At 57.8% G+C, this 27,642-nt stretch overlaps 1 protein-coding gene across 8 annotated transcripts in view; it reads right to left on the bottom strand.

The window, feature by feature from the left end:
• SLC37A1 (solute carrier family 37 member 1) overlaps positions 1 to 27,642 on the bottom strand; it is an 87,281-nt gene continuing 59,639 nt past the window's right edge. For 7 of the 8 annotated variants that reach the window (XM_040483845.1, XM_040483841.1, XM_040483844.1 and 4 more), the window contains 10 exons: positions 22,245 to 22,376; positions 19,804 to 19,894; positions 17,476 to 17,538; positions 17,070 to 17,155; positions 16,067 to 16,115; positions 14,126 to 14,199; positions 11,402 to 11,480; positions 5,256 to 5,353; positions 1,442 to 1,506; positions 1 to 953 (listed from right to left, as the gene is read on the bottom strand). In XM_040483845.1, the coding sequence (XP_040339779.1) occupies positions 938 to 953; positions 1,442 to 1,506; positions 5,256 to 5,353; positions 11,402 to 11,480; positions 14,126 to 14,199; positions 16,067 to 16,115; positions 17,070 to 17,155; positions 17,476 to 17,538; positions 19,804 to 19,894; positions 22,245 to 22,376 (753 nt within the window). In that variant the 3' untranslated portion in view covers positions 1 to 937. Of the gene's footprint in view, positions 954 to 1,441; positions 1,507 to 1,538; positions 1,680 to 5,255; positions 5,354 to 11,401; positions 11,481 to 14,125; positions 14,200 to 16,066; positions 16,116 to 17,069; positions 17,156 to 17,475; positions 17,539 to 19,803; positions 19,895 to 22,244; positions 22,377 to 27,642 lie in introns of those variants that run through there. The other variant, XM_040483846.1, reaches the window with a different exon arrangement.

Consider the following 27,642-nt stretch of genomic DNA (forward strand, 5'->3'; position numbering starts at 1 on the left):
TAAGCTTTAAAAAACCGTTTTATTTCAAAGAGCAGACAAGTATTCTGCTAGGCAACAACTGGGAAGACAAATGGCCAAAAACAGAGTTCGTCTTAATAAATAACAAAATGCCATTTATTTTCTTGGATTTCTAGAACACACAGCACATCTTAAATAAATCACCCCACGCTGGTGCCGCGGGGCTGGAGACAGTTCCAGGCGCCTGGTGTGTCGCAGGTGACTCACTGCGCCAGGCCCGCCCACCCCGGCCACGTCCTCCCCGAGCCCCGCAGGGACCAGCAGCAGCGGCCACCGCGGCGCTCAGATGGCAGACGCATCCAGGTGTTCGGGCCTGGTGTTCCCAGGGCCCTCGACGGGCAGGCCGATGGCCTCGCGGCTGCCCACTCGTCGACAGTTCTGCAGGCCGGTGAGGAGCCAGGGGCGGTGGCGGGAAGTCTTGCGGGAGACCTGAGGGCCCCGAGGTCCGTCCTGGTTTCTGACCCGGCATCGGGTTTCTTCTGTCCTCCCAGAGCCTGGGCTCCGTGCTGGCTGCGTTCTCGCGCCCGCTGCGGCATCGGGTCCCCGACACGGCCCGTTCAGGTGACATCAAGGTCCCTGCCAGCGCGACACGCACCTGTTCTAACGTCCTAGGCTGGAGCGCCCGAGACTCAGGCTGACCTGAGTGCCACCCGCCGGGGACCCGCCCGCCCAGCCACGTGTCCCCCGGCTCCGCCGTGGTGAGGGCACTTCCCACGCGCCTCCTGTCCGCGGTGCTGAGCCCCACGGCTCGCCTAAAACGGCAGCTGGACTCCTCAAGGCGGCTTTTGTGTCTTTTCCAGGTGTGTGTGCAAAAGGCAAGGGTCAATCATTCTTTCCAACACAGGATCCTTTATTTGAACTTTCCCTTGACAGACCGTTGGCGAAGGACGGGCCCGCCTCCCTCCAGGGGACTCGGCGGTCAGTGTTCCTTGAACCTGGAAGAGGAGGACAAAGGAGCAGCTGGTGACACAGCCAGAAATGGCACAGGAAGGACGCACAGCCCCCCCTCCCCCCCAGAGCCTCTGGAGCCACCTGGGGGGTGCAGCCCCGCCCCACCCGCAGCCCTGGGGACGAGGAGGGACAGAGATGGGGCGGGCGGGGGGTGGGGCAGGCTGGCTGTGGGGGCTCCTATTCTTGTCTCTAAGCCGCAGCTCAAAGACAACCCAGAAGGCAATTTCCCTGATGTTTTCCCTCAGCTTCTGAGGAGAGATTAATTGCCACCATCAGCCGCCCGGAGGCATTTATTAGGAAAGGACAAATCAGCATGAACGAGACGAGACGTGGGATGATGAGACGGTGGGTGGGCTTTCTTTTCCTTCCATTTTAGGAGAGGCCAGGTGTGGAAGGCAGGCAGGCAGGCCCGTCCTGGAGCTGCTCTCTGACCTCTGACCGGTGGCAGGGGGCAAGGGGAGGGGGCACTTACAGAACCTGGTCCCCGGCCGCTGACCCCGGGCAGCTCAGCTCCTTGTGAATGAGACGAATCAGGAACTGCGACCGGAACAAAGACCAAAGACAGAAGCCGTTACTGCGGGCAGGGACCCTGCATCAGTGCTCTCGGAAGCTCACTTGGGGGCGGCTGTGTGGGCCCCACATCACACGCTGGGGTGCCCCGGGCCCCAGGGCAGGGCTGTGGGCCTGTGAGCCGCACGGAGGCCGTGCTCCTGGAGGTAAGGACAGGTTTCAGCCTAAAACGTCCGGGATCAAGTAACGTTGCAAATGAAACGAGTCCAATCATAAAATACCCACATTAGGGAAAGAGAATGTAGACCAGGTGACCCACGATCGCGGTGACTCTGGGTGGGGGCCCTGGAGAGCCGCACGGGGGACTCTGAAGGCCAGGTGAGCCTCTCATGGGCCCCGGCACCCAGAGGCGGACCAGGCTCACGTTTGGAGCAGCCGCGTTTTCTCAGGAAACTCCTGGGAGAGCGCTGGGCTCCGCCGGGCCCCTCGCCCGCAGCCTCCGCAGCTGCCGTGGGAGTAAACCAGGGACAGAGTTCTGCCCCGTACGCGCCCACAGGGCTGGGTCCGTTTACGGAGACAGACCGGTGACCTGGTGCCACGCCAGCTAACTGGTTCTGCCTGTGTGGCTGCGGACCCGGTCTTTCCGCAAGCTGACCCCAGCCCCACAGGAGGGCCCCTTCCAAGGCCCAGGAGGGACCAGTGGGCCGAGAGAGGGCCGGCGTGGCCTCAGGTCAGAGCTCCAGGAAGCAGGGGAGCCTTCAGCGCTCGTGGTTCAAGCAGAAGCTCTGAAGAGAAGTGGCCGGTGAGGAGAACAGGGGTGACTCCTTCAGAGAAAGCGCGGTCTGGCTGCCGTGCCTGACCCTCGATCGGTGCGCATACGGTCACAGGGGTAAAGCAGGGAACGTGTCAGGGGCCGAGCGTGGGGCTGGCGGTGAGGGGGACGTTCCTGTGGACCAAGCGGACCCTGGCAACGTGAGCCTCCAGCAGCCCAGCATGGGCCTGCTCGCCTGGAGCTGGGCACCTGGTCGACACACGTCCCGCCGAATGTGCCGTGTTGAGCGTTCGCAGAAGACCCGCCATCATCCAAAGCAGATCCCGGACACAAAGGGAAAAGGGAAGGAAATGACGAGTGTTTAAGGTGGCATGAAACACTGCAGACAGTAGTAACGAACCTGAAGGACAAAGGTCACACTCTTGCGGGGAGGGGGGAGAAGTAGGGGGGAGGACCTGGGCGGCTCAGTCGGTGAAGCGTCCGACTTCGGCTCAGTTCACGATCTCGTGGTTCGGGAGTTCGAGCCCTACATCGGGCTCTGTGCTGACAGCTCAGATCCTGGAAACTGCTTCGGCTTCTGTGTCTCCCTCTCTCCCTGCCCCTCCCCTGCTCGTGCTCTGTTTCTCTCTCTCTCTCTCAAAAGTAAAGATTAAAAAAAAATTTTTTTTAAAAAGGTCACACTGTCGCATGTGACGGAGAGCCGTGTCTGCGGGCAAGCCCAGGGAGGCCCGCCTGCTCTAAGTGCCTGCCCAGACGCCTGGAGCCCCCTGGCCCGGGTCGGCGGGGGTCAGCCCATGGGTGTGACAGCATGGCCACCGGGCTCTGCGCACGTGCCCCTGAGAGTCCGGCAGGCCCCAGGTCTGACCCCACAGGGTGACCTGACCTGCTGGGTGCTGGGGTTCCAGCCTCAGACTTCGGGGGTGGGACAGGCCTCTTGACCCGCGGAGAGAAGACGTCTGTCTGGTGTTTAGGCCGCCTGCGGACTCCTCCCGCTCTCCCGTTTGGGTCTCACCTGGCCTGGCCGGTCCAGCTTGCTTCCGGTCACCACTTGCCTGTTTACCACTCTCACATCCTGTTCTCTGTCCTTTCTGAATTCCGACGCACCACACGTGCCGTCTGGCCCGCAACCCCAGCGCTGCCCGGTGACGGCGGGCCGCTCACGGTCACGTTTGCACGCGTGCGCTCGCCCTTCTTGTCGGCCGCGCGGCCCCGCCTTCTGTGCCCGGAAGCTGTCGGCTGTTCCGTCTTCGACTGTGCTCGGCCCCGTCTCTACGTTCCTCCCCGGGGCTCCGTTCTGTGCTTCATCCCTGGCGGCAGCCACGGCTTCCGCGTGCTGGGCTGTACCCGGGGACGTCCTTGTCTCTGTGCTCCACGGGCTCCCCTTCTTTGCTCGTGAACCCACATCCTTCTCGGACGTCTTCAGTACTGCTACGTCTATCTGATAACCACGTTATCTGCAATTTTGGGGGGGTCTGACTCTGCCGTTTGTCGCGTCTGTCACCTCAGTCACGGTGGACCGTTTCCCAATTTCAGGCTCCTCTCTGCCGGGCGTTAGCAGTGGGGATCCGGGCAGCGGGTTGAGGTTTGCCCCTTGCAAATGGTTTTAGGGTTGCTTCTGCCCAAGAACCAGGCGTATCACGGTTCCAGACCCATTTTACTCAATTTTTGGGTACACATTATGTGTATTTACCTAAGTTCAAAAATCTAAGCTTACCATAGGCAGGTCCGTGGCTAAAAATCCTCAGGGACGACTAGCCCCCTCCAACCTGGTGAACAGGCTGAGGTGGACACAGATCCTTGTCTCTCGGACCCACGTGCTCGCTGGAGCCCAGCCCACTGAGGGTCCTGGCCTCCTGCCCCACTCGTGCGGGCCTGAAGCCCCACCTCTGCTCCCCAGGGGGGCAGAACCAGCCACTCCCCGATTCCCACTGCTCTAGCCTGGGTACTTGTCTATGCCGCTTCGACATTCTGGGTCCCGTCCCGAGGATACCCTTCCTTTCCACGGGGTTGGCTGTGCATCTAAAAGGGCGCATAATGTGTGTTCCCCCGCATTGCTGAGGGACAGTCTTCAGTCTCTAACCAGCCATGATGATGGCAGTCTCGGGGCCACTTAGTTGAAATGATCTGGGACTTAACTAAAGCCCTCAGGCATTTATAAAAACAAATGCTTTGAGGAAGAGCCTCTTAAAAACCTAACAGGCTCCCGAGTTGAAAGCTGGCCCTGGATCCTCTACGACATGGGGGGCTGTGGAACAGCCCTGGAATGAAAATACAGAACTCTCAGAGCTGATATTTCCAAATCCTCGACTCACCCTTACAGGGATCAACCTCGGGGGTTTTTCTGGGGAAGCGAGAGGAGGCACGTGGCTTCAGGTCGGGGACCCCGTGCGCAGGGCGGCCGCAGGTTGAGCGCACGCTGGCCACTCGGGTGAGCACGGCCCGCTTCTGACCGGTGCCCGGGCCTCTCTGTCCTGCAGGGGCCGCAGACGGAAGCTGGGGGCCGGCACCCACAGCCTCTGCTCCTTCTTTCCCACCCCTTTGGGCTCCGAGAGTCAGGCCGCTTTCCCCGGGGGCTGCAGGGCGCAGGAGGAGCACTGTGGCAACGGAGGTCACCACGTAGGACGTGGGTTTCGGCCTGCCGTCTCCTCCAAGTCCCCTCGATGATCCTGTCTTGGGGTGCCATTATTATGCCTGTTTAACCAACGCGGGAGCTGCAGAACAGAGAGGCCAAGTCACCTGCCCCAGGTGCACACACACTCGGCAGAGGACGGGGCTGGGATCCCACGCAGGGAGCCCCTGCTCTCTGCCTCCCCACCATCCTGCCTAAAGCTGCAGAGCGGCAGGCCGGCTTCTGCTCTGACATTTGTTCAGACCAGAAAGAGGAAGGCCTCGGATCGCGAGCACTCGGGAAAGCTAGGGTCTGTCACGGGCCAGGCCTTCCTGAGGACCGCACTTCCGTCGGAAAGAGCGTCACCGTGTTGGGACGACAGCCACAGAGACTTACCAGTAAGGCACAGGCGTCTGCAACCATCAACATGTAGAACACGTTGTTCCATCCAGACGGGGAGAGGAGCCCAGCCAGCAGGGGGCCCAGCGCGGCTCCTGGAGGGGGGCAAGGGCACACAGGAGCCGGGTGAGGAAAACGCTGGAAGGCGACTATCCGACACACCCAGGCCCAGCGAGCACACAGCAGGGTGCCCGACGCCTCCCTCACAGTTAAAGAAAAACACGCTGAACAGCACAATCTCATCCCCACCTCCCAGACTTGTGGGGGGAAAAGGCTCGCTCATGCTCAGTCCTGGTGAGGACGCGACGGGCATGGCCTGTTTCTGGAAGCAAATCTAAAAATATGTATTGACCTTAACACGCTCATTCTTTGGATCCAACAATCCCAATTGAAAACTTTATTAATGAAATCTGAATCTAATGCACGATCTCAGATACGCTTTGGTTAGGAGATGTGTCATTGGGGAAATACGAGTAAGGTTTGTAGATGCTAAGACCGTGTCAGTGTTAACTTCCTCAGTTGATGATGGGGCACTGTGGTTACATCAGGGGATCCTTTGCCTTCAGGGAATGCACACTGAATACACAGTTACTGGGAAAGGGGCAGCCTTCCGCAATTTGCTCCCTAAGTGGTCTGGGGAAAAGTATGCATATATATAAAGTATGGACGTATGCGTACATTTCACTTCCACTGAGCAGGTGCCCGCCCTCCCCGACAATGATGGGAGTGCTGGCCGCAGGCCCACACCCCGGCGGGCACTGGGGAGTCTCTGCCTCCAGATTCTAGTTGGATCCCATGACCACGACGACCAGTGGTTGATGCATCATTCCGTGTGGAAAGGGCTTCTAGCAAGTGCTCAGTGGCTCATCCTTAAATACAAATATACGATGGGCCAGCCCAGCTCACCTGTGTCTGAGGACAGCTCCAAGGTGAGAGCAAACAAGTCGGAGGGAGGGGAACCGGGAGGAAAGAAGCAAACTGGGGAGGAGAAAATTCCCGGGAAATTGTAAAACCTTCAGGTAAGCGACAGAAAATCGAGTTGAGCCACATGACACTCTCACAAAACCAGCAGCAACACTTCACGATTCAGTCTACTAAACGCTGCATCCAAGAAGTGAGAACTAACGCATGTTAACATGATGACAACCAAAACGAAGACTGGAAAGTCAAGAACATCTCTGAGAAAGCGGAGAAAAGAGAAAACGACAGGAAGAAAGGAAAAAAAGAAAAAATGCGAGGATCAGCCCACAAGTGTTAAAACCTGACGCATCAGTTTTCCAGGACTTAGAGACAGACGGCGGTAAGGGAGATGCGTGAGGAAGGGCACGTGTCTCCAGGCAGGTGAGCCCCCGGGTGCCCGGGGCACAGGGGACAAAGAAAGGCACCAGAGATAAAGAAGCGTGCCCAGAGGTTTTGGGGGGAAGCAGGCTGGGCTGGGGGGGGGGGGGACAACAGACTTCTCAACAGAGACCATGGAAGCTACAAGACACTGGAATCCTGAAGGAGTTTTAGCCCGGGATTCGTATCCACAGGCTGCAGCAGAATCCAGACCGCACGGACTCCCAGCCCTCAGGCTCCGCTTCCCGTGGGCTACTGCTCAGGAAGCCACTGGAGGTCTCCACTAAAGAGGAGCAGACACGGAAGCTGGAAGACGGGTCCGACGCGGGAACGTGGCGGAAGCGGCTGCGGGACGAGGCGTGGGAGCGCTGTGGCCGGTGGCCCCTCTCGGCTGACGGGGGGAAGCCAGGGCGCAAGCATAACCACAAAAAGCTCACTTCTTGGCCTAGAGTGAGTGCTGCGACCCGAGGAGCGGTGTCGACTGAGGGGGCTGGGGAGGGGGTGAGAGCCGAGCCCCGGCCTTCTTCGCAGGAGGACAGCAGTGTCGGGCCGAGGGACGGAGAAGCGTGTAGGCTCGTACGCAGCTCAGACCGCAGGGAAGAGCCGACGAGGCTGCATCTACGAGGAGGGAGCTGGCGGGGGCACGGGGACCCGCGTCCCACGTCATAATCGGCCCGTGAGGCTACCTGGCCTCAACAGTTGCATCAAGTGTTACTCTGATAAAATAAAACTTAGCAGGAGGAAACTCGGGGCGCTGTGCGGTCGCCGTGTGTGAAACACAGAGGAACGACAAGGGCTCGCACCCCACGGGGAGGCGGCTCTAAGCCCTGGGAACGCACCAGGCACATAAACCGTGTCACCGGAACCACGGGGCCGCGGTGAGCTGTGAGAAGACGTTGGCCTAGTTACTATTCGCTGAGCTTTGCCCCCGTCCAAACCAGTATTTACGGCTCGGCGTGGGCGCGTCAGGGTGAGCGCTCTGTGAACGGGGTTTTTGGCTGAGCTGTGTGCGTTTCCACTCAAGCCTTTCTTTCCTCTGTGTAGCGGGCGGCACTTGGGGGGAGAGAGGAGGGCGGGGACGCGGCTTGCTCCGCCACGGCCACTTCCTGGGCCCGCGGGCCAGGAGCGAACAGCACTGCAGGTGCCGTGGGGGTTGAGGCACCAGGGCCCCGTGGCCGGTGCACCCCGCCCGTCAGTGGCGAGGCCGAGCCGGTCTGCTTGCCCTCGGCCGTCCCTTGCGGGGGAGAACGCGCGTAGAGCTGTGCCCCGGTGTCTCTCCTGGGGGCTCCCCGATGCACACGTTCCACTCTCGGCACTTCTGCTCCCTCTTGTTTTGAGAAGAGAGCCAAGAAAGGTGTGGTTTTCACCCAGTTCGCGTTTCCGTCCTTGTAAACGGCCATCCTCTGCTGTCGACCCTTCTGAGAGCGGCAAGTTAGCCCCAAGACACGGCTTCACGGTGGCAGCTGGACGGACTCGTGGACCGTCCTCTGGGGACAGAAGGCACAGAAGGCGGTTCCAAGTCACCCGGCTCACGTGACTGAGCTCAGCCCACAGGCGTCCCGACTTGTGGCCGAGCATGTCCTCCAGGCCCTGGGAAGTCTCTCGCGGGCCATGGCAGTGGGGACAGCGGGGGACCTGCTCCACGTGGGCAGACCGTGCTGCCCTGCAGACGACCGCCCTGGGCACAGCGCCCCCCCCCCCTTCCCGGACGCGTCCCCGTGTTCCCCGAAGGGGAACCGTCTCAGTTTAAACACCACAGGGGTGACCACGGACACTGCCCAGCAAATTCAAAGTCACCCCGTGATCCAAATACGGGGCAGGTATGGCTTTGGGGAGCAACAGAGGCTCAAGCGTGGCCCCCTCACAACGGCCACGTCACCCCGTGCATCTTAGAACGATCAGAACCTGCTGCGGGAAGCGAGCTGCCGGGGGCCCTGGGAAGGCGGCCGGGGCAGGGACCGGGGCTCCTGTGACCCAGGGGCGGGTGGCCCTGTCCTGCTGTACCGTGCAGGCCTCTCCGACCCGGCCCCTCCCCTGTGAAGTCAGCACCCCCAACGGGAGGCGGCCCGGCCCCGTGTGGGATTCTGGGTGTGGGAGCCGCCAGGCAATTCATTTTCCACCCGTTCACTGAGTGACTACTGTGCTCCAGGCACCGTCTCTGTGCTGAGAGTACAGCAGAGAGTGAAGCGACTTCCTGTCCTCGGGCAGCTTCCATTGAGGCAGAGGGTGAGGGGATGGCATGAGGCAGGCAGGTGGAAGGTGCTGCGGAGAAGACGCCAGGGTAGAGGGGCCCTGGCTGAGGGTGACGAGGGTCCTCCTTCCAGAGTGCGGGTGACAAGGGTCCGCGTTTCAGAGTGCGGGTGACAAGGGTCCGTGTTCCACACAGGCCGAGACGTCTCACTGAAAGGGTGGTGTTATTCCTGAGCAAAGACTCCCAGGGCACAGGGCACAGACATGAGGTTCCCCTAGGGGAGCTCCTCCAGCACGGGGCACAGCTCGTGCAAAGGCCCCACACGGGGACACGCTGGTGTCTGAGAGCAGCCGCAGGGAGGCCGTATGGCTGCGGAGAGTGGTGGGGAGGACTTAGGATTCTGCATTAGTGAGACGGCAGTGGGCGCCCAGGACAGGACGGCGGCTGTTTCTATGCGGCTGGCACGCATGCCCGCGGGCACCACCAGGAGGGAAACCTCCCACAGCCACACAGAGGGGCGGCCCCGGGGGCAGGTACAACTGTGCTTCTACTGAGCTGCCTTTGTCTGGCAAAAGCTCGGCTTTACTGCCACGAGACCGTCCCAGATGCCCAGATGCCCCTCCCCACCCGGCTTGCCCTCTCTCTCTCAGTCCCCCTGCTTCGGGTGCCTGGGGCGGCGGCAGGTGACGGCAGGATGCGACCCAGGATCCTCCAGGGTGGCCGCGGGCGTCGCCAGCCAAGCTCCTGAGCATCAGCTTCCCGCATCCAGCGAGGGACCAGTGTAGGAGGGCAGCGCCTGGAGCAGGGCAGGCCCGTTCAGGAGGCTGCAGGGTCCCTGGCAGGGAGCCATCACAGAGCGCGTGCTCCCTGCACGAAGGCGGAGAGAGGTCAAGAACGCTGCCGTCAGCCTTCTGACTCGTGGGTAAGAACAGGCTTCATGGTTCGCACCTGCCCGTCTCTGAGTGCAGGACCCACGCGTCTTGCAGCCCCCTGTCCTCCAGAGCGTGCTACGCAATGCTCTTCCAGAACTGTAACGAGGCTGCCGACACCTCGATCTCTTATGCCTGGGCACTTACTAGTTTTCCTGCCACGTGCACCTAATTCAGATTCTGTCTGTCGCCAAATGGCAGCGGTAAAGTCAGGAGGTCAGTGGCCCAGAGGCCGCGGGGTGCCAACGGCTGGCCCGGGTGAAAAGCTGAGTACGCGTTCGTTCACACGGAGGGAAACCACTTCCAGCCAGTCACGTGCCCGTGCCTCCTCTGGAGCCGTCCGACCAGGGCGGACAGACGGCGCCCGCACCCCCCTTCCCCTGGGTCCGCACGTGCTTTTGACCTGCTCGTAGTTGAAAAAGGCTGGCCGATCCTTTACGATTCGTCCTAACTCGTTGATAAATATATACCATTTACCTGTTTCTGAACGGGGACCGAACCTTCTGAATACTGAAATTGATCTGAACATCATATTTTGGAACTACTTTCTTCTACTTGCAATTGTAAAAATCTGGTTGTGGAAATTTTGTAACGTAACGCACCTCAGATGTTATGGTCGTGCCACAGTGAATCGTCGCTCTGACATGCGTGCCCTTGACCCTAGACTGAGCGTGGGGATGCTCTCTTTACTCTCCTGCCCGTGATCTGCACCTTAGACCGTTCCTGCAGCCTATGGGCTTGTGAGGTGGGCATTTTAGAAAAGATCAGTTTTTCACGGTAACTCTAATGGTAACTGTTAGAGCCTCTTTTCTCATTAAATGATCCAAACTTGTCAACAGTAATGATCTGAACTCTTTGGTAAAAAAATTAATCAAATCGCCCTTAGTTGGTTTTTGCAATAAATTATTAACATAAATTCACACCTTTGCTGAAATACTAACTGCACTTTAAGTGATTATAAATACCATATTTTTCCATTAGTAAAAACTATTAGTAATTTTTATTTATTTTTAAAAATTTTTAATGTTTATTTTTGAGAGTGAGAGAGAGAGAGCAAGGGAGGGGCAGAGAGAAAGAGAGGGAGACACAGAATCCGAAGCAGGCTCCAGGCTCTAAGCTGTCAGCACAGAGCCTGATGTGGGGCTCGAACTCACGAGCTGTGAGATCATGACCTGAACCAAAGTTGTTTGCTTAACTGACTGAGCCAGCCAGGCTCCCCAATAATTTTTTATTTTAAAAAGTTAATATTTTTAAATTTTAAGTACAGAGTATACTTAATTTTAAGTAAGTACCACCTTTACGACAAGAGAGACATTCTCCATTTTGTCAAGACTTTGTGTAGGTCTTACGTATTTGGATGAAATTTTGGATTAAGTTCTCTTTGTGAAATTAACTGAGATTATTAAAAAAAAATTTTATCAGCATCATTACACCACCTAACTAAAAAATAATCTTTGAAGGATTCTTGAAAAATAATCTTTCTTTTAGAATAAGCATTATAACAATACTGTAAAGAGTGTTTTGTGCAGTAAAAAAAACCAACAACAAAAAAACCCCAAAAAAGGCCAGCCAATACTAGTATTATCCAGACCCTTGGAATTCTTGGCATCTGTTAACTAGGATGTGACAATGTGGTTTCCCCTATGACCACAATTAACTTCTTAGCCCTAAAGATAACCACTCACCTACAGACCCGGTCCCGTCAATGATGGCGGTCACGGTGGCGAGGGCGTGGGAGTTTCCTTTGAGACTTTTGTGCGTGCCCTAGACGAGAGGGAAAAACAGATGTGAGGCCCATCTCAGCTGCATCAGTGAGAAACCAGCCTGCCCCTCCTTACGACAATTTACCCAATTTTCGAAGCAATTCAAAACGTGGGGCGTTTTCCATCAGAAAAATCTAAAATCTAGTCCGATCCAAACTTACTTTGGAAAAATACACAAAGTTTAAGGGTTTTCAACAGTAAGACACCATCAGAGATATCTGTCCAAACACATTCTGGTTGAGAGAACTCTCAGAATTCTTCAATCAGCAACTATTTCAATCAGCAACTATTTTACTCAGCACACCACACCTGCCAACGTGGGAAAGAAGGACACAGACTTGTCCCTACCCCGGAGGGGGCCAGCATCAACGCCCATGTCCATGTTCCCGCGAGGGGCCTTCTGTGACACGTGCCGGTGGCTCTGCAGTACCTAAAACCCAACCCGGGTAATGGCAAATGCCAGGAAGGATGGGGAAGAGGGCAGGGCCCAAGACACCAGTGTGACGGTCACCAAGTCCTAAATGACAAACTGAGAGGAGCTTTGGTTTTCAAAAAGCAATACATACAAGGCTGGGGGGAGGGGGGAGCACAAACCGAGGACAGTAAAAGAAAAGTAACTGATTGGGGGAAAAAAGTGCCTGGAAACCTAAAATGACACAAACCAAAGCCTGTAAAAACAGATGCTTGTGAGCGTGTGCACAACAATATATAAATAAAGCACACACACAAAGTGATAATCACCCATAACCCATGTTTTCTGGAGTCTGGAGTCCCTGCTCTGTCCTTCCTCTGATCCCACAGAGCAGATGACTGTTACTGGTCTGCTGTGGCCCCTCCCAGCATCTTCTGTGCCCCACGCAGGCAGGAGCACAAAGGGGGGCCTGATGTCGGAGGGCCTGCCGCCTGCTGGGACTCCCCAGAGCCCTTCCTCTGCCTCTCTCTGCTGACCCGATGGGGCCTCTGATTGTCCCAGGAGCGGAAGGGCCTGAGGGGCCGAGGACAGCGCTCTGAGCCGATGGGCAGGGTGAGTGTCAGGCAGACACGGGAGAGGAGGGGAAGGGGGCGGGCATGGTGTCTGCCTGGGCATGGGGTCCGTGCCCTCGGGGGGCCTGCCATGGCCTCCAAGCAGGAGAAGGAGCGAGTGGCTGGTGAGCTCCGGGTCTGGCTCTACGAGGACTGAACAGAAATGCAGAAGAGAAGCAGGGTCACCGGAGACAGGAAAGTTCCAGGGGCCTCAGGGGCCCGTGGGGGAGGGTTCACCGGGCCGGACGCCCAGAAGGCCGGCCATCCTGCCCATGAGTCTACAGGCCGCTTCTGGGTTGCTGCTTATGGTTTTGCTTGAGAAAAGTCTTGGGTGCATGTTAGTTTTGCCAAGACGGCACACGGGCCGCGTGCCCTGTGCCCGCTTTCCCTGGGTCACCGCCTTATATGGCTTGCTGTCGCTGCCACAGTCAGGAGCCCAGCACTGACGCGTTATGTTTACCTAACCCAAGGACTTTCATCTAACGTCTCCTTTGACCTCGTTCTGTGTGGGACACCACATGACTCAGCCGTCACGCCTCCCAGGGCTCCTCCTGCCCGGCAATTCGGCCCACCTTCCTGGGTTCTGACCCCGACAGCAAAGTGCCCTCTGCTGGCGTGTGCGGGACGTTTCCCTCCTGAGGAGCCTGGGAGCGGGTTTGGGGAGGGTGGTCTCAGAGGTGAAGTGACATCTTCACAACACGTGTCCAGGGTGCAGGCCGTCACGCGCCCTGTCACTGTTGGCACTGACCTTGGTCCCCTGGCGGGGCCGTCTGTCAGGTCCCTTCCCTGTAGCTATGACGTCACCGTGCACAGCCCGCACCTAAGGACAGAGAGGGCGCTCCCCTCTCGGAGGACAGGGTATCCACAGAAACTCTTGTCTGCGGGGGATTTGTCTCTTCTCTCCCGTTTATTTAAGAAACAACTTTTTAAAGAGGATCTTGTATCTTGGTGCGGGTGTTGGTGCCCGCTACGGACAGTGTGGAATGTCCCTCGTGTCAGGCGCATGAGGGTGACCTGCCCCCACTGGGTCTCTACGGGCATGATCAGGAGTCCGAGGTCACCTTGTCAGCAGCCCCCTCCCTCCAGGAAGGACAGGTGAGTTGTTCCTGTGGACTCTAAGGCCCAGGTGGCTCCCCCCTCTCCACGGCACTGGCATTTCTCGCCGCGTGCGTGAACGCGGGCTTGCTTCCTCTCTGGAACAGGTCCTCTGGGGCTCAGGTCCCCGTCCGGATTGGCTCTGTGGAGACTAGCAGAGGGCCAGGCACAGGGGGCCGGGTGAAAGGAGGGGCCGACCCCAGTGCACCTCAGATCTGGGCCCCGGGGGCGGGCTCAGGGGTGCATGGTCACCAGTCCCCGGGGTTAAGCAAGGGTAGCACAGAGGATCGAGCCAGCCGGACTGCTGCCTTCTGACCTCGGGCCTCAGACGGGCCTCTTAAACTCGCTTGACACCCTCGTTGATGGAACGGGGGGGAGCACCTCCCTGTATCTGCTTCAGGAGACTCTCAGAAGCGTAGGTATCAGTCACGGGCAAAAAGCCCCGTCTCTAAAGACACCGTTTTACCAACAGAGACCGTCTCTGACCAGCACCCGCCCCCGCCGTGCACCGAGACCGCGGCCACTCACCAGGTCGGCGGACACGGCGGTCGTGATCAGGGCGTACGGCCCGCTGACCAGGGCCCCGCTGAGCAGCAGCATGGCTGTGGGAACCAGAAACCAGAAGGAGGGATTCAGCAGCGGAACGGTGCCCTCTGGGAGAGCCCCCACGGTCTCGGCAGCCCCCGGGTGAGCGCCCTGGTGTCACGCGCGGGTCTGGCCTGAGCGCGATGTGGGCGGGTGCTGGGGAGGAGGCCCGCACGCCTGGGGCGCGGTGACTGCCGACTGCTGGGGCCAGCGTGGTGAGCTTCTTCCTTTAAACCTGCCCCAGGTACGCCTGTAAGTCCCAATCACAGGACCTGCTGCTCCGTTTCCTCGACCCTCAACTGGCGGCGACTGTTGAGAGCCTGGAGGGACCAGAAGCCCGGTGTCCCGAGTACGGATGTGCCGGGGGTGTGCGAATGCTCCCTGTGGTCAGTGCCGGCTGGCGCTAACCCCAGCCTTGGCCTGCTTTGCAGTGAAGGGTGTCTGTCTGTCTGTCTGTCTCTGTGCCCGCAGCTGTGGATGGCTGCCCCCGAGGGACACCCGGACACCCAGAGCCACCGAGCTCCCACGGGCAGGGTAACGTGCTTACTTCTAAAAGGCACGCTTTCTAAACCGTCCTCCAGGCTCACTTTTCCAAATTAGCCACTGGTTACCACTCCTCTGTGCAGAAGCTTCTGGACCAGTGGGTCACGGGAAACCCACAGCTCCTCGTGTCAGCAATCTGACTTCTGGATGACTTTTTTTTTTTTTTTAATTTTTTTTTCAACGTTTATTTATTTTTGGGACAGAGAGAGACAGAGCATGAACGGGGGAGGAGCAGAGAGAGAGGGAGACACAGAATCGGAAACAGGCTCCAGGCTCTGAGCCATCAGCCCAGAGCCTGATGCGGGGCTCGAACTCCCAGACCGCGAGATCGTGACCTGGCTGAAGTCGGACGCTTAACCGACTGCGCCACCCAGGCGCCCCAGACTTCTGGATGACTTCTAACGGGATCACACACAGCCTGCCTCCCTCCCGATCACCACTGCTGGCTGCTTAAGACAGAAAAGATATTTACCAGGGCGCCTGGGTGGCTCAGCCGGTTAAGCATCTGACTCTTGATTTCGGCTCAGGGCGTGATCTCACGGTTTTCGAGACCGAGCCCTGAGTCAGGTTCTGTGCTGACAGTGCAGAGCCCGCGTGGGATCCTCTCCCTCTCTCTCTGCCCCTCCCCTGCTTGTGCACACACACGCTCTCTCTCTCTCAAAATAAATTTAAAAACTCAAAAAAAAAAAAAAAAAAAAAAAAGAGGGGCACCTGGGTGGCTTAGTTGGTGAAACGCCTGGTTCTGCTCAGGTCATGATCTCACAGTTCATGAGTTCGAGCCCCTCATCCGGCCCTGTGCTGACAGTGCAGAGCCTGCTTGGGATCCTCTCCCCCTTCTCTCTCTCCCCCTGCTCTCTCTGTCCCTGCTCTCTCTCCTCTGAAAATAAATAAATAAACATTAAAAAAAATCCTTCCCAAGTGTCAGAGCCATATCTGATGGTACTGCTTGCAGGAAGTAAAGGATCGTCCTGTGGCGTCCTGCACCCGCTCTCAGAAAGGCAGCTGGCGGAGGGCAGCTGGGAGTCTGGCCCCTGCCGGGCTCTGGCCTGTCCTCACCTGCTGGGGTGCAGGTCTCGGGGTGGAGCCCTGCCTCTGCCTTCCGGGGGGACACGTGGCTTCTCCGAGTGCCTCCTCGCGGCCCTGGAGCGGGTGGCCCGTGACGGCAGGCCTCGCTCCTGGGGCAGGAGCCCCCCCCCACGAGGGACATGGGACTATCTGGGCCACCCCACAGGCTCCGTTTACACCAAGCCGAATGCCTCCACGCTAATTCGTTGCTCTGCTTCATCAAGCCGTGTGGACAAAAACCGCACGCAGAAGACAAGAAAGGCCGTGGGGACTTACCTATCGTGGCTTCTAGGCCCATTCTGCTGATGGTGGAGAACATGTAGAGCTGTGAACGGTGTAAAACCAGGGGGACAACCGGTCACTGTGTGCAGCCGGATGCTGCCCGGGCCGGCGGTTCTCAGACAGCCGACCAGAGAGGGGGCCCCTAAGAAGGAGCGGGGGCCCTGAGGCCCTCGCCGGGCGCTGTGAAGCCTGGTGCCCTGTCCCCACGCGCGGGCTCTGATGGCGCCTCCTGCTGAGCTCCCAGGGCCGGGCACACGGCTTGGGGCAGCTCTCCCTGGGATCCACGCCTCAGTCCGACCGTCCCCTCCTCGGGCCGTCTGCCTAAACGGGTGCACCTGCTGAGGGGGTCCTGAGGCAGGGGCCACGGGGCCACACTGACGTTTTCTCAGTGAGGTTCTCTGCGGGTCTGTGTCAGGCAGCATCCAGGCCCTGAGACGCCGGACAGCCGGGCCTCGTTCTGGACACAGCCCAGCCGAGTGGCAGGCGGGCAAGTGTGTGCCGTGTAGCCCGATGAGTGACGGTACTATTGTTGTGACAATAGAGACAGGCACACAAAGGGAAGGTCACCTGCCCTAGGTCATTGTTACCAAATGCGTTCAAAGCAGTGGAAGCCAGCACTACCGTAGGCAGGGCTGCTGCTGCCTGGGGAGGTGGGGGACCCTAGAGGCTGAGCAGGAGCCTGTGGGGGAGGGGCCAGGGCCAGGGGAGGGGGCACCCAAAGGGGAGCCAGGGATGAATGAAGAGAGTGGCCCAGCAACGTGCAGAGGGCAGGGGAGACATCTGGGGAAGGAGGCTTGGCAGGCTCAGTGGGGGGGACAAGCTGAGGGGGTTCTGAGGCCACGGCCAGTATCCAGAAACCATGAGTCACGAACGGGGCTGAGCCCGGGCTGGAGGTGACGGTGTGTGTAGGTGGTGGGGGAGGGGGGGAGGCGGCTGTTCCTGGAGGCTTGGGGTCCAGACAGGGCGGGGGGTGGGGTGGGATGGGGGCCCGGCTCACCGTGGGGGCCGCAAGCAGAAGCATCAGGCCACAGGTGGAGGCCCGCTTCTCCAGTCGATCTGAGATCACGCCCGCCAGGATCCCACCTGCAATGCAGAGGGGGTGCTTGGGTCCCCGGGGCCAGATCCCACGGAGAGAGAGTGGAATATGCAAGACGGCAGTGAGGAGAGAATAATCTCCCTCTCCACGTCCCTGTCCACCCTCGCCGTTAGCCACGTCCCCGTCCCTCCCCGAGCGGGACTGTCCTCCCAGAGTGACGGCCATACGTCCACTTGGGTGATCTGACGGTTTGGGGAATGCGTGTTCCTCCCGATAGGAAGTCAACTCAGAGGGAACACGGACGCAGGTGTCCAAATGCCACCATCCAAGTTTTCCGTCCACGTGCGACAGGGAGGGAGGGACTCACCGAAGATCCCGCCCACGTCAAACAGGGTGGAGAGCTCCCCGGCTTGTCTGGCATCAAGGTGATCTAACAAAAGGACAAGTGTCCCCGTGAGCGAGTCACAGCAAAGTAAGACTGTGCGTGGCGCTCCTGTCTCCTAGGCATGACCTGAGCCAAGCCGCAGTTAGGGGTGAACTCGGGGTAAAGGAAAACCAGCAGAGGCTGCTACGTGGGGAGACGCGCTCTTCGCCGGAATAGGAGGATCCTCGTGGCTCGGCCTAACTCCCGCCCCTCTGGTCCAGTGTCCGTCCCTGGGGTAGCCACAGGTTAGGTGCAGCCCTGAAGGTGCAACAACTGCCTGGCACGGAGGCTCCGGCACCTGGGCGCACCCTGGGACACTCGGCGGACCCCGAGGAACTCCTGAGACAACGGGGAGGGAGCCATGCTGGGCTCCAAGGGGATTGAGGTCGGCCAGTGTAGGAGAAACGGGCTTGGGACGCATGTGGGACCATCGGTCGAGTCCAGCCTTTCCTGGTGTACTCAAGGCACATACATCCAAGGGACTTAGCTTCTTCTAATCACTCAGACTGGAAAAGCCAGCAATTCGTGACTGGAGTCCTAAAAGTGTCACCCCTTCTGCAATCATGGGGGAACAAAGGAAGAAAGAAGGTACGACGTCTGTCTACACAGCGTGCGGCTTGCCTGCCCTAATGGGGGTCTCCAGTCTACACTGAGTATGGCTTGCCTGCCGTAATGGAGGGGGGGTCTCCGGTCTACACCACGTGTGGCTTGCCTACCCTAATGGAGAGGGGGTCTCCTGTCTACACTGAGTATGGCGTGCCTTCCCTAATGGAGGGGGTCTCTGGTCTACACCACATGCAACTTGCCCGCCCTAATGGGGGGGGGTCCCTCCAGTCTACACTGCGTGTGGCTGCCCGCCCTAATGGAGAGGGGGGTCTCCGGTCTACACCGTGTGCGGCTTTCCCACCCTAATGGAGAGGGGGTTGCTTGACAGGGAGCAACTGCCTTCCCTCCTTCCCAGACTCTGTCCCCCATAACGTGGCGGTCCCCTTACTGCCTCACCTGCTGTCCCTCTGAAACTCAGCCCTCCTGCCCCGGGCTCACAGCCACGTCTGCTGGACCTTGTGGCCGTGGGGAGTATGTGGTGCGGGGGCCCAGGGCAGGCAGCCCCAAGAAGGGCCACTTTGACCTGAAGACTATTTTGAGTTGAAAGCAATCGAAGCCCGGCAGATTCGGGAATGTTCCTCACCTCGCCCACAACTGCCTACATTCGTGCTGGAAGGCAGAGCCCGAGCAGGAAGCGAGCTCTCACAGAGGCTCCTCTGCACCTAAGGGCCTGGTCTGCACAGCAGGGCGGACGCTGTCTCCAAACACCTCCTCTCCCCTTCCTGCTAGCGTCCTCCCCCTTCGGGACCCCCGGAGCCCACCCCCTCCCGGGCTCAGGACGTCCTACTGGCCTCCTGTTGCCTGACTGTCTCTGGAATGTCCATGTCTTTGTGGATTCCCCGTAGGCACCAAACTCCATTTGATTTCCTCCTGCTCCTGTGTCTTGTGTCAATTTGACTCTCAGCCCAGCCACAAGGACCTTGAAGGGCAGAGAAAGCTCTTCCTCCCTGACAGCGGTCTGTACTCTGTGAACCCCCGGATTCCACATCTCCCCTCGCTGCCACACTCCCCAGAGCCTACATCTCCCGGGGACCCTTGCAAGCCCTGTCCCCCGGCCCCTCTGACGGTCCCCGTGCCCTTTTGGCTGTGCCTGCAGCCCCCGCACTCAAGGCTCCTTTAAGAACTGTGGTCACACGCAGCACAGGGAGGGTGACGGTGCCATGGAGCTGTGGGTTCGGTCACATGTACAGCTTCGGCTGTGGCTGGACTTCAGGAACCCAAGACAAGCTGTCAGCTGTCCCTAAAACTAGAGCTCTTCCCCAAGCAGCCATTTCCAGGTCAGATTAGTCAGCCTTTATTATCTCAATCCCCAAGGCCTCCTCCCCGCGCCGCAGCTGTGACATGAAGTTCCAGGCAGCCTAAATTTAAACGCAGGCCGCCCCAGATACTTAGAGCCCCGTGGAATTGGCAGCCGCAGCTGGGCTATAACGTGGGCCCTTTAAGCCCCATCAAGGTTATTACGGCCACGGAACTTTCGTACCCGAATTCTCTTTTTGTCTATACGTTTCTCTAATCACACGTTGTGTGGTTCAAAAGCACGTCTCAAATCCTCGGGCCCCACGCGTGCCCTTTCCTTCCGAGACCGCGGAAGCCAGCGCACGAGAAGGGCGCCGGTCAAGGCCCTGCGTGAACTTAACGTCTGTGTTTCCAGCCGCACACACTCACCCACACTGGTGATGTAGAGTGGGAGCCAAAAGAGGAAGGTGTAGCTGACCAGCTTTGCAAACAGCAAACACAGAGAGAACTCGATCACACCCTGAACGAGAGACAGAGAGCCGGTGTTTACCCCAATGTGTACTCTGCAGGTTGACTTACACGTGCGACCGAATTATGAATGACTTCGTTCCCATGCCAACGGCTGGCATCTCTGGCCTGGGCAGCCGCAGACGCTGCAGGGAGAGAGGATGCGGGACCTATAGGGCAGGGTGCCGCCTGGGGATGGGGGAGCGGGGGGGTGGGGGGGCGGTCAGCGCATGGGCCCGCGGCCATTCCTGCAGGGCGTGCCCAGAGTGCATAAGACACGACTACCACGCCGCACGGCTCTGGGAACTTAGCGGTGAGAGGAGCTCTCCAACAGCGTGCCTGGAGGGGCCATCTCGTCACCGCACACCCAGCGCTCTCTCTCCCCGGACCGGAATCCACTGCAAAGGACACGGCAGCCACCCCACACTGAACAGCCTTCCCCCTGCCGCACGCACGCACGGTCGCCTGCACCCTGCCCGTGCTCGACACACTGGGGGTGCTGGGAAGTCACCTGGAAGAGAGACGTAGGCCTCCCCGAGGAAACCAAGGTCTGCGGCCTGACAGCTAAGGGGAGACACCTGCTCGAGTTTAGGTCCACTTTTAGAAAGAGGTGGCATTTTGAGACAGTAATTCAGGGTATCACTGGGAAATCTGGGTGAGAGAAGGGGTAACCCTAAGGCAGCATGTGGGGTGCGTGCGGGAACACCCCCCAAAACTGGGCGGAGGACACGGTTCCCAAGAGATGTGATTTCGAGATTAAAAGAGTCAGGGTCTCACAGCGGCGACCCAATAATGAGGACGTGCGTGTGACCGGCCTCATGCTAACCAGGAGCCTGGCGTGGTGCTCACTGCGGAACGAATGGTCTCACGAAATCCTCAGAACGTGAGGCAAGTCCTACACCAGGCGCTGAGCCCAATTCGCAGACGGGGAAGCGGAGGCTCAGAGTGGTTGCCAACTTGCCCGGGACGCCCAGGGCGTCTGCAGCTGGGCCAGGGTCAAGCAGGCCGGGGTTCTGAGGCTGCTCCGTCCACAATGCCACGTTTCCTATGTGACCGTGGCACCCCGCCCCACCCTCAGCCCAGCATCCGGACCATAAGGCGTCACAGAAAAGTTGCTTGTTATTCACAACAAAATTTTAAAGGTAACTTTTTTTTTTTTTTAAACCGGCATCTCCTACAGACCACCCACATTCTGGTGACTCTGGGAGTCCCGGCCTGGGCTTCAACGTTCCCCACTGGCCGGAGACCAGCCTCACCCAGTCACGAAAGGGCCTCTGGACCCGTGTTCCCCCTGCCCTCTCTCACTGAGGGCCCACGAGGGTGCGGTCTGGGCGTGAAATCTGCAGCAGCCCGTCACACCCGAGGGCAGGAGCCCAGACGTTTCCAGGTGTGGTCCACGAGGTCTGGCAGCAGCGAGGGCCTGGACATCCTTCCCTGCGTGGGCAGGGTCTGCTGTCTCCCCTCCGCACCTGCTTCTGCCCCGGCTCTGCCGTCCCCGCCCACCGCGGCTCGCCACGTTAGAAGAACACATCTCCCCTGTGTCTCTGCGAGCTCCCCGGGTCCTCTGCTGAGGGAGCCCAGGACTTTAATGCAAGAAAAGTCTAAACCCACAAGAAATCGCAGCCCTGCACCCCTCCCCCACCCGTCTGGGGTCACTTCTCCCCGGGCCCCCTTCAAGCCCTGATCACGTACCGCTGCGCCCGCCGGCAGGTGCCACGCACGCCCGTCAGCCTGGAGCCAGGGCCCGCCGCCTCCCTGCGGACCAGCGCACCTGAGCTTTAAACCCCGAACAGGTGCAGAGGCGGCACACCGCAGCTGTGCGTCCTGGGGTGGCTTCCTGCCCTCCCCCCGGCTCGCCCTCCCCCTCACCCCTTCCCCAGCAGCACACGTGGCTCACGCGGACTAGCTGTGTTCTCCTAAAAGCACTTCAGAGGGTAGAGAAAATGGAGCGGGCCCACCCACACCACAGAGCGGAAGTCGGGGACAGTGCCTCCCCGGGGCTCTCGGTCGGGGTCTTCGGGGCCAGGGAGGGGCTGGGCCAGGAGGGGCTTCAGGCTCTGCCGAAGCCAGACTTTCTGGTTTTCCAAGGGGGGACGGGAAGCCCTACTCGTCCAGGAAGCGGGTCAACGTCTACTCGGAGGCAACTAACTTGAAACCTTTCAGGCACCGGGTGTGAGGCCGACCCTGCGCCTCACTCAGACCCAAGACCAACTGTTGGCGGCTTCTGGTTTACGCTGTAGACTTCTAACCCCCGGATTATAGAACCACGGGCTTTTTGTTTAAAGCTTGATCCACAGGCCAGTTCTCTTCACAGCAGGCGAAAGCGGCCCTTTCCGAAACCCTTCCCAGGCACGCGTACTCACGGGGATTCTCAAGGCCCCTGTGAAGCTGATGGCGGCCATGCTGCCCCCGCCGTCGGCCGGGAGGACGACGACGTGGCTCTGATGGACCGGGTGCTTTCCGTCTGACAGCAGTAGACACTGGATCTCGGGGTCCTGGCGGTGAAGCCCGTTGGGAAGAAAAGAGACATGGGGGGTTAGCAGGCATCCGGCTGAAGTGAGGCCGCAAGTCCTAGGGCAGCCGCTGCCCCGCCAGGTCTCGGGGGCGGCCTCGGGGCGCGGTCTTTACAAAACGCTACAAACATACAAAATCCTTGGGCCCGGCAATCTAGGATTCTGCCCGTGAAAGACAGTCGGAAAGGCGGAAGAATACGATACGGTGAACGCCACGCCCCCGTTGGGAGAAACGGGTAAAGCGCATCCACAAAAACAACATAATCTGGCAGCAGCGGTAAAAACAAACCGACAGCTTGTGAGGTTTTGACGCTTATGTCACATTGAGTAACAAAACATTCCGAGCTGCATTTTCATTATGATATTAAGGAACACTGAACACGTACCCATTTTTCTCTATTGGGGTAACTGGCGGGGTCTAATGATGGGGGGAGAGCAGCTAACTTCTAAGCTGACAATGGTTACTGCCAGGTGACAGAATTGCATGTAATTTCCAGGGAGGGGTCAAAAATTCTTCACACGGCCCTGTGTTTTCTAAGGAGCTCACACTGGACGCAGGCGTGTTACCAGAAATTGCATTATTTTAAAATTCATAAACCACTTCCAATATCCTGTGAATCCCACTTCTGGACACTCCTGCAGGACAAAGTGTGCCTTCACGAAAGCAAAGAACAGTGCTCCCCCGTTCGGGGATGGGGGCCCAGCCAGGGCCGGGATGACCTAATGACACTCTTCATGAGTGAACCATGAACTGCAAAGACTTCCAAAGCAGTGTTTCTGTGCATGAACACTTTCCACCAAGTCGAACGGTTTTGTCGCGTTTCCCTCGCTATAACCTGTGCAAGTTGGATATTCGGGATTCTCTTCCAGTGAAACACAGAAACTGGAAGACCGGGGGTGGGGGGTGGGGGTGGGGACAGTCCCCGTGGGGGACAGTCCGACGCCCGCCGGGAGCCCCGCGCCTCGCCCTCGGCCCTTCGCCTCGGGATGGCCCAAGATCCACACCTCCGGGAGGCTGGCTGCCGGCCCCACGTGGCCTGGGGATGAACACACTCACGGGTAAGCGTACAATCTGATGTTTCCGACTGGGGATGACAACCCCCGGTGTGGCCGCACATCTTCCCAACCACGGTCCCACAACAGCATACGGACACAGAAGACTTCCGTCTGAGTCTGTGCTGAATACGCGTCTCTCTCCTGAATGACGCTGGCTGTCCAGCTTAGGAGGCCACATCAACAGCAACCACACGCTGCAGACTCGGGGCTCGGAGGGGCTCCGGCGCTCAGGCTCTTCCCCAGGCCAGCCACCGCAATCTCGGGGGGCAGGCTGCGGGTGAGTCGGTGTGCAGTCAAGGCCGAAAAGCTGGACATGTTTTTTTTTTTTAATTCTGAATTTTCAGGTGTGGATTATACACATAGGAATCAGTCCCGGCGTGTGTGATGTCACCAATTTCATGAAGACTCTCCCCAAACCTATACAATCTCATATATCTCATTAAACTGCTTCTTCCTCGAAAATTAAAAACAATGTGTATTTATTTTTGAGAGAGAGACAGAGCACGAGCAGGGGAGGGCAGAGAGACAGAGGGAGACACCGAATCCGAAGCAGGCTCCAGGCTCTGAGCTGTCAGCACACAGCCTGATGTGGGGCTCGAACTCACAGACCGTGAGATCATGACCTGAGCCGAAGTCGGACGGACGCTTAATCGACTGAGCCGTCCAGGTGCCCTGAAACTGCTTCTTTGAATAAAAGATGTAAAACACTTGCTAACGAATGGAATGAAGAGTCTAAATTAGAAAATGTATGAAAAAATTTTATAGGAGAAAATAAAGATTTTCAGATGAGTTAATACCTATGTATAGCTGTCGATACAGTTACTATACTCTCTTAATAAGATACTATATGTAAAATTTTAACTCCAGTATCACGAACACAGTGTAATATCAGTTTCAGGTGTACAATGTGGTAACTCAACACTCCCACACGACACTCGGTGCTCATCACAGTAAGTGTCCTCGTCAATCCCCATCACCGGTTTCCCCCATCCCCCCACCCCCATCCACCTCCCCTCTGGTGACCATCAGTTTGTTCTCTATAGTTAAGAGTGTTTCTTGGGGTGCCTGGGTGGCTCAGTCGGTTAAGCATCTGACTCTTTTTCTAATTTTATTTTTGAGAGAGAGAGAGAGAGAGAGAGAGAGAGAGAGAGAATGAGAATGAATCATGACCCGAGCTGAAATCAAGAGGCAGATGCTTAGCTGACTGAGCTACCCAGGCACCCTAAGCATCTGACTATTGATCTCATGGTCGTGAGTTCAAGCTCCACCCTGGGTTCCACACAGGGCTCCATGCCGGGTGTGGAGCCCATTTAAAAATAAAAAAAAAAGTCCATTTTTTGGTTTGTCTTTTTTTCCCTTTGCTCATTTGTCTTGTTTCTTAAATTCTACATACGGGTGAAATCCTATGGTATCCGTCTTTCTCTGACCGACTTCTTTCTCTTGGTATAATACTCTCTAGCTCCACCCACATCATTGCAAATGGCAAGATTTCATCCTCTTCTATGGCTGAGTAACATTCCGTTGTATATAATACACCGCATCTTCTTTATCCGTTCTTCAGTTCATGGACACTTAGGCTGCGTCCATGTCTTGGCTGTTGTAAATAATGCTGCTATAAACATAGGGGTGCATGTATCCTTCTGAATTAGTGTTTTTGTATTTTTGGGGGAAATGCCCAGTCGTGTGATCGCGGAGTCACAGGGTAGGTAGTTCTACTCTTAACTTTTTGAGGAAGCGCCATAACGCTGTTCCAGAGCGGCTGCACCAGTCTGCATTCCCACCAACAGTGCACGAAGGTTCCTTTTTCTCCACCTTGGCCAGCGCCTGTTGTTTCTTGTGTTGATTTCAGTGGTTCTGACAGGTGTGAGGTGATACCACGGTGTGGGTTTGATTTGCCTTTCCTCCATGATAAGTGATGTTGAGCATCTGTTCGTGTGTCTGTTAGCCGTCTGGATGTCTTCTTTATGTCTGTTCATATCTTCTGCCCATTTTTTAATTGGATTATTTTTTAGGTATTAAGCTGTATCATCAGTTCTTTATATATTTTAGATACTAGTCCTCTCTCAGGTATGTCATTTGCAAATATCTTCTCCCATTCGGTAGGTTGCCTTTTAGTTTTGTCGGTTTCCTTTGCTGTGCAGAAGCTTTTTCTTGATGAAGTCCCAATGGTTTATTTTCACTTATGTTTCCCTTGCCTCCGGAGACACAGCTACAAAGGAGTTGCTGTGGCCAACGTTAGGCACATTACCGCCTGTGTTCTCTTCTAGCATTTTTATCGTTTCAGGTCTAGGTCAGGTGTTTTGTAAACACGAAAACAGACTCACCAGTGGATGAGATTCAGCCAGATAAAGAGAAAACATAGAGGGAACAGACCCTGCTCAGCCAAGAGAAGAAGAGCGCCTCTAACTCAGAGCAGGAATTGTACACAGAAACCCGCCTGGTCACAGCCCTTCCTGGTTCCGTAAAGTGTGTCTGGATTGCCCGCTGGGCTGGAGAAAAGTCTCGGATCCAGCCCCTCAGCTCTTTATCTAAGCAAGCTTGGTCTTTGTTGGGAAGGGCCTCCTGCCCACACCCACTCATCTTTAGGCACAGCCTGGGGGCTCCTACCTACCAAATTCCAGTGCTTGGCAGTGTCTGGAGGAGACAGAGGGAAAAAGGGAAGTCCTGGTGGGTTTTGTAAGACAAATCAGGGGGTGGGGCACCTGAGTGGTTCAGTCCCTTGAGCGTCTGACTCTTGATTTTGGCTCAGGTTTTAATTCCAGGGTTGTGGGATCGAGGCCCAAGCGGGGCCCCTCACTGAGCATGAAAGCCTGCTCAAAAGTCTCTCTCTCTCTGCTCTTCCCCTGCTTGTGCTCTCTCTCTCTCTCTATGTAAAAAACAGAAACAAAACCAAAAAGACCCCACAACAAACAGGGGAGGAAATCTGCCTCCTCCTTATAGAGCCAGAGACCCACCGGGTGGACCGGACATGGGAAGCCGGGCACCAAGAGCCCCAGGGGATCTGACGGCACCAGCAGGGGCAGAGCTTCCTCAACCAAGGCAGCCCGCTCCTAGGCTCAGGACTCAGAGGGCAAAAGGGCTCCATGCGATGAACACAGACGCGTGCACACGGCGGGCAGAGGGGAAGCGTGCAATGCTGCCCCAACGGAAACCCAAGCCCACGGCATGCCCTGTGCTGCCCGCAGCCACACCGAGGAAGGTCTCCCCCAGAGAGCGTGGATTCCCACCGGTGCGCCACGTGGAATCACCTTTGGCATTAAAACGCCCACTCAGTGCTAAGCATTGGCTGAGCCCTGGATGGCCAGAAAGACCCTCAGAGAAGCCGAGGATGACGGTGACGTGGGCCGCCAAGGGTGACAAATTCCCACCAGCCAGCCACAAGCCGAGCATCACAAAGAACCCCGTGGAAGAGGGTCCACCTGGCTCGTGATGCTTGAGCCTCTCCCTCTTTGTTCGAACTCGCCTCCCCACGCGCCCCTGGCTTCACGTCTTTTCTCGCCAAGTTGCTAAGAATCACGCGTGGCCCAGACGCCACGGTGATGAAGGTGATGAGGGGGTGGGCGCTGCTCAACTCTGGGCCCCGCGGATCCGAGCTCGGTCACTCCGGGAGAGGGGACAACAGGGTGTCCTGCCAAACTGGAGGGACATCCTGCCTGGTGACCCAAGAGCCCCCTCCTCCCCACCCCCCCACTTCAGTGGGTGCCGTGTAAGGGACATGGGACCAAAATCTGCCCGGTCACGGGCACATCAAGGCCAGCCTGTGGTGTGGCCGGGCCTGAAAAGACCCGCCAGGGCCTCTAAACACGCCACTGTCCCTCTGGTGACATGGTGGTCAACAGAAGGCAAGAGGGAAGTTACGCTCAGAAGACGTGGTTAGCCGTACCGGGTGGCACGCTGCCAGAACACGCGGCCTGGGGGTCTCGCCTCAGAGGAAAAGGTGCGTCTTCAGTAACAGCCAGAGGGGAGTCACAGCCACTTGGACATCGATTAACATCTGGCGGTGTGGACCGACTATACGTGTTCCTCCCAAATTCCCGTGTGGGACCCCAAGCCCCTAGTGGTGGGCAGAGAGGTCACGATGGGATCAGCGCCTTGTGAGAAGAGGCCCCGGGAGCCCGCGTCTCTCCCTGTGCTCTGTCTCTGAGCATCCACGGAGAAGGCAGGCGTCTGCGAGACCCCAGACCTGCCGGTG

This window comes from Herpailurus yagouaroundi, unplaced genomic scaffold, assembly GCF_014898765.1.
Source record: "Herpailurus yagouaroundi ecotype Mexico unplaced genomic scaffold, PumYag 162, whole genome shotgun sequence".
Taxonomy (NCBI): Eukaryota; Metazoa; Chordata; class Mammalia; order Carnivora; family Felidae; genus Herpailurus; species Herpailurus yagouaroundi.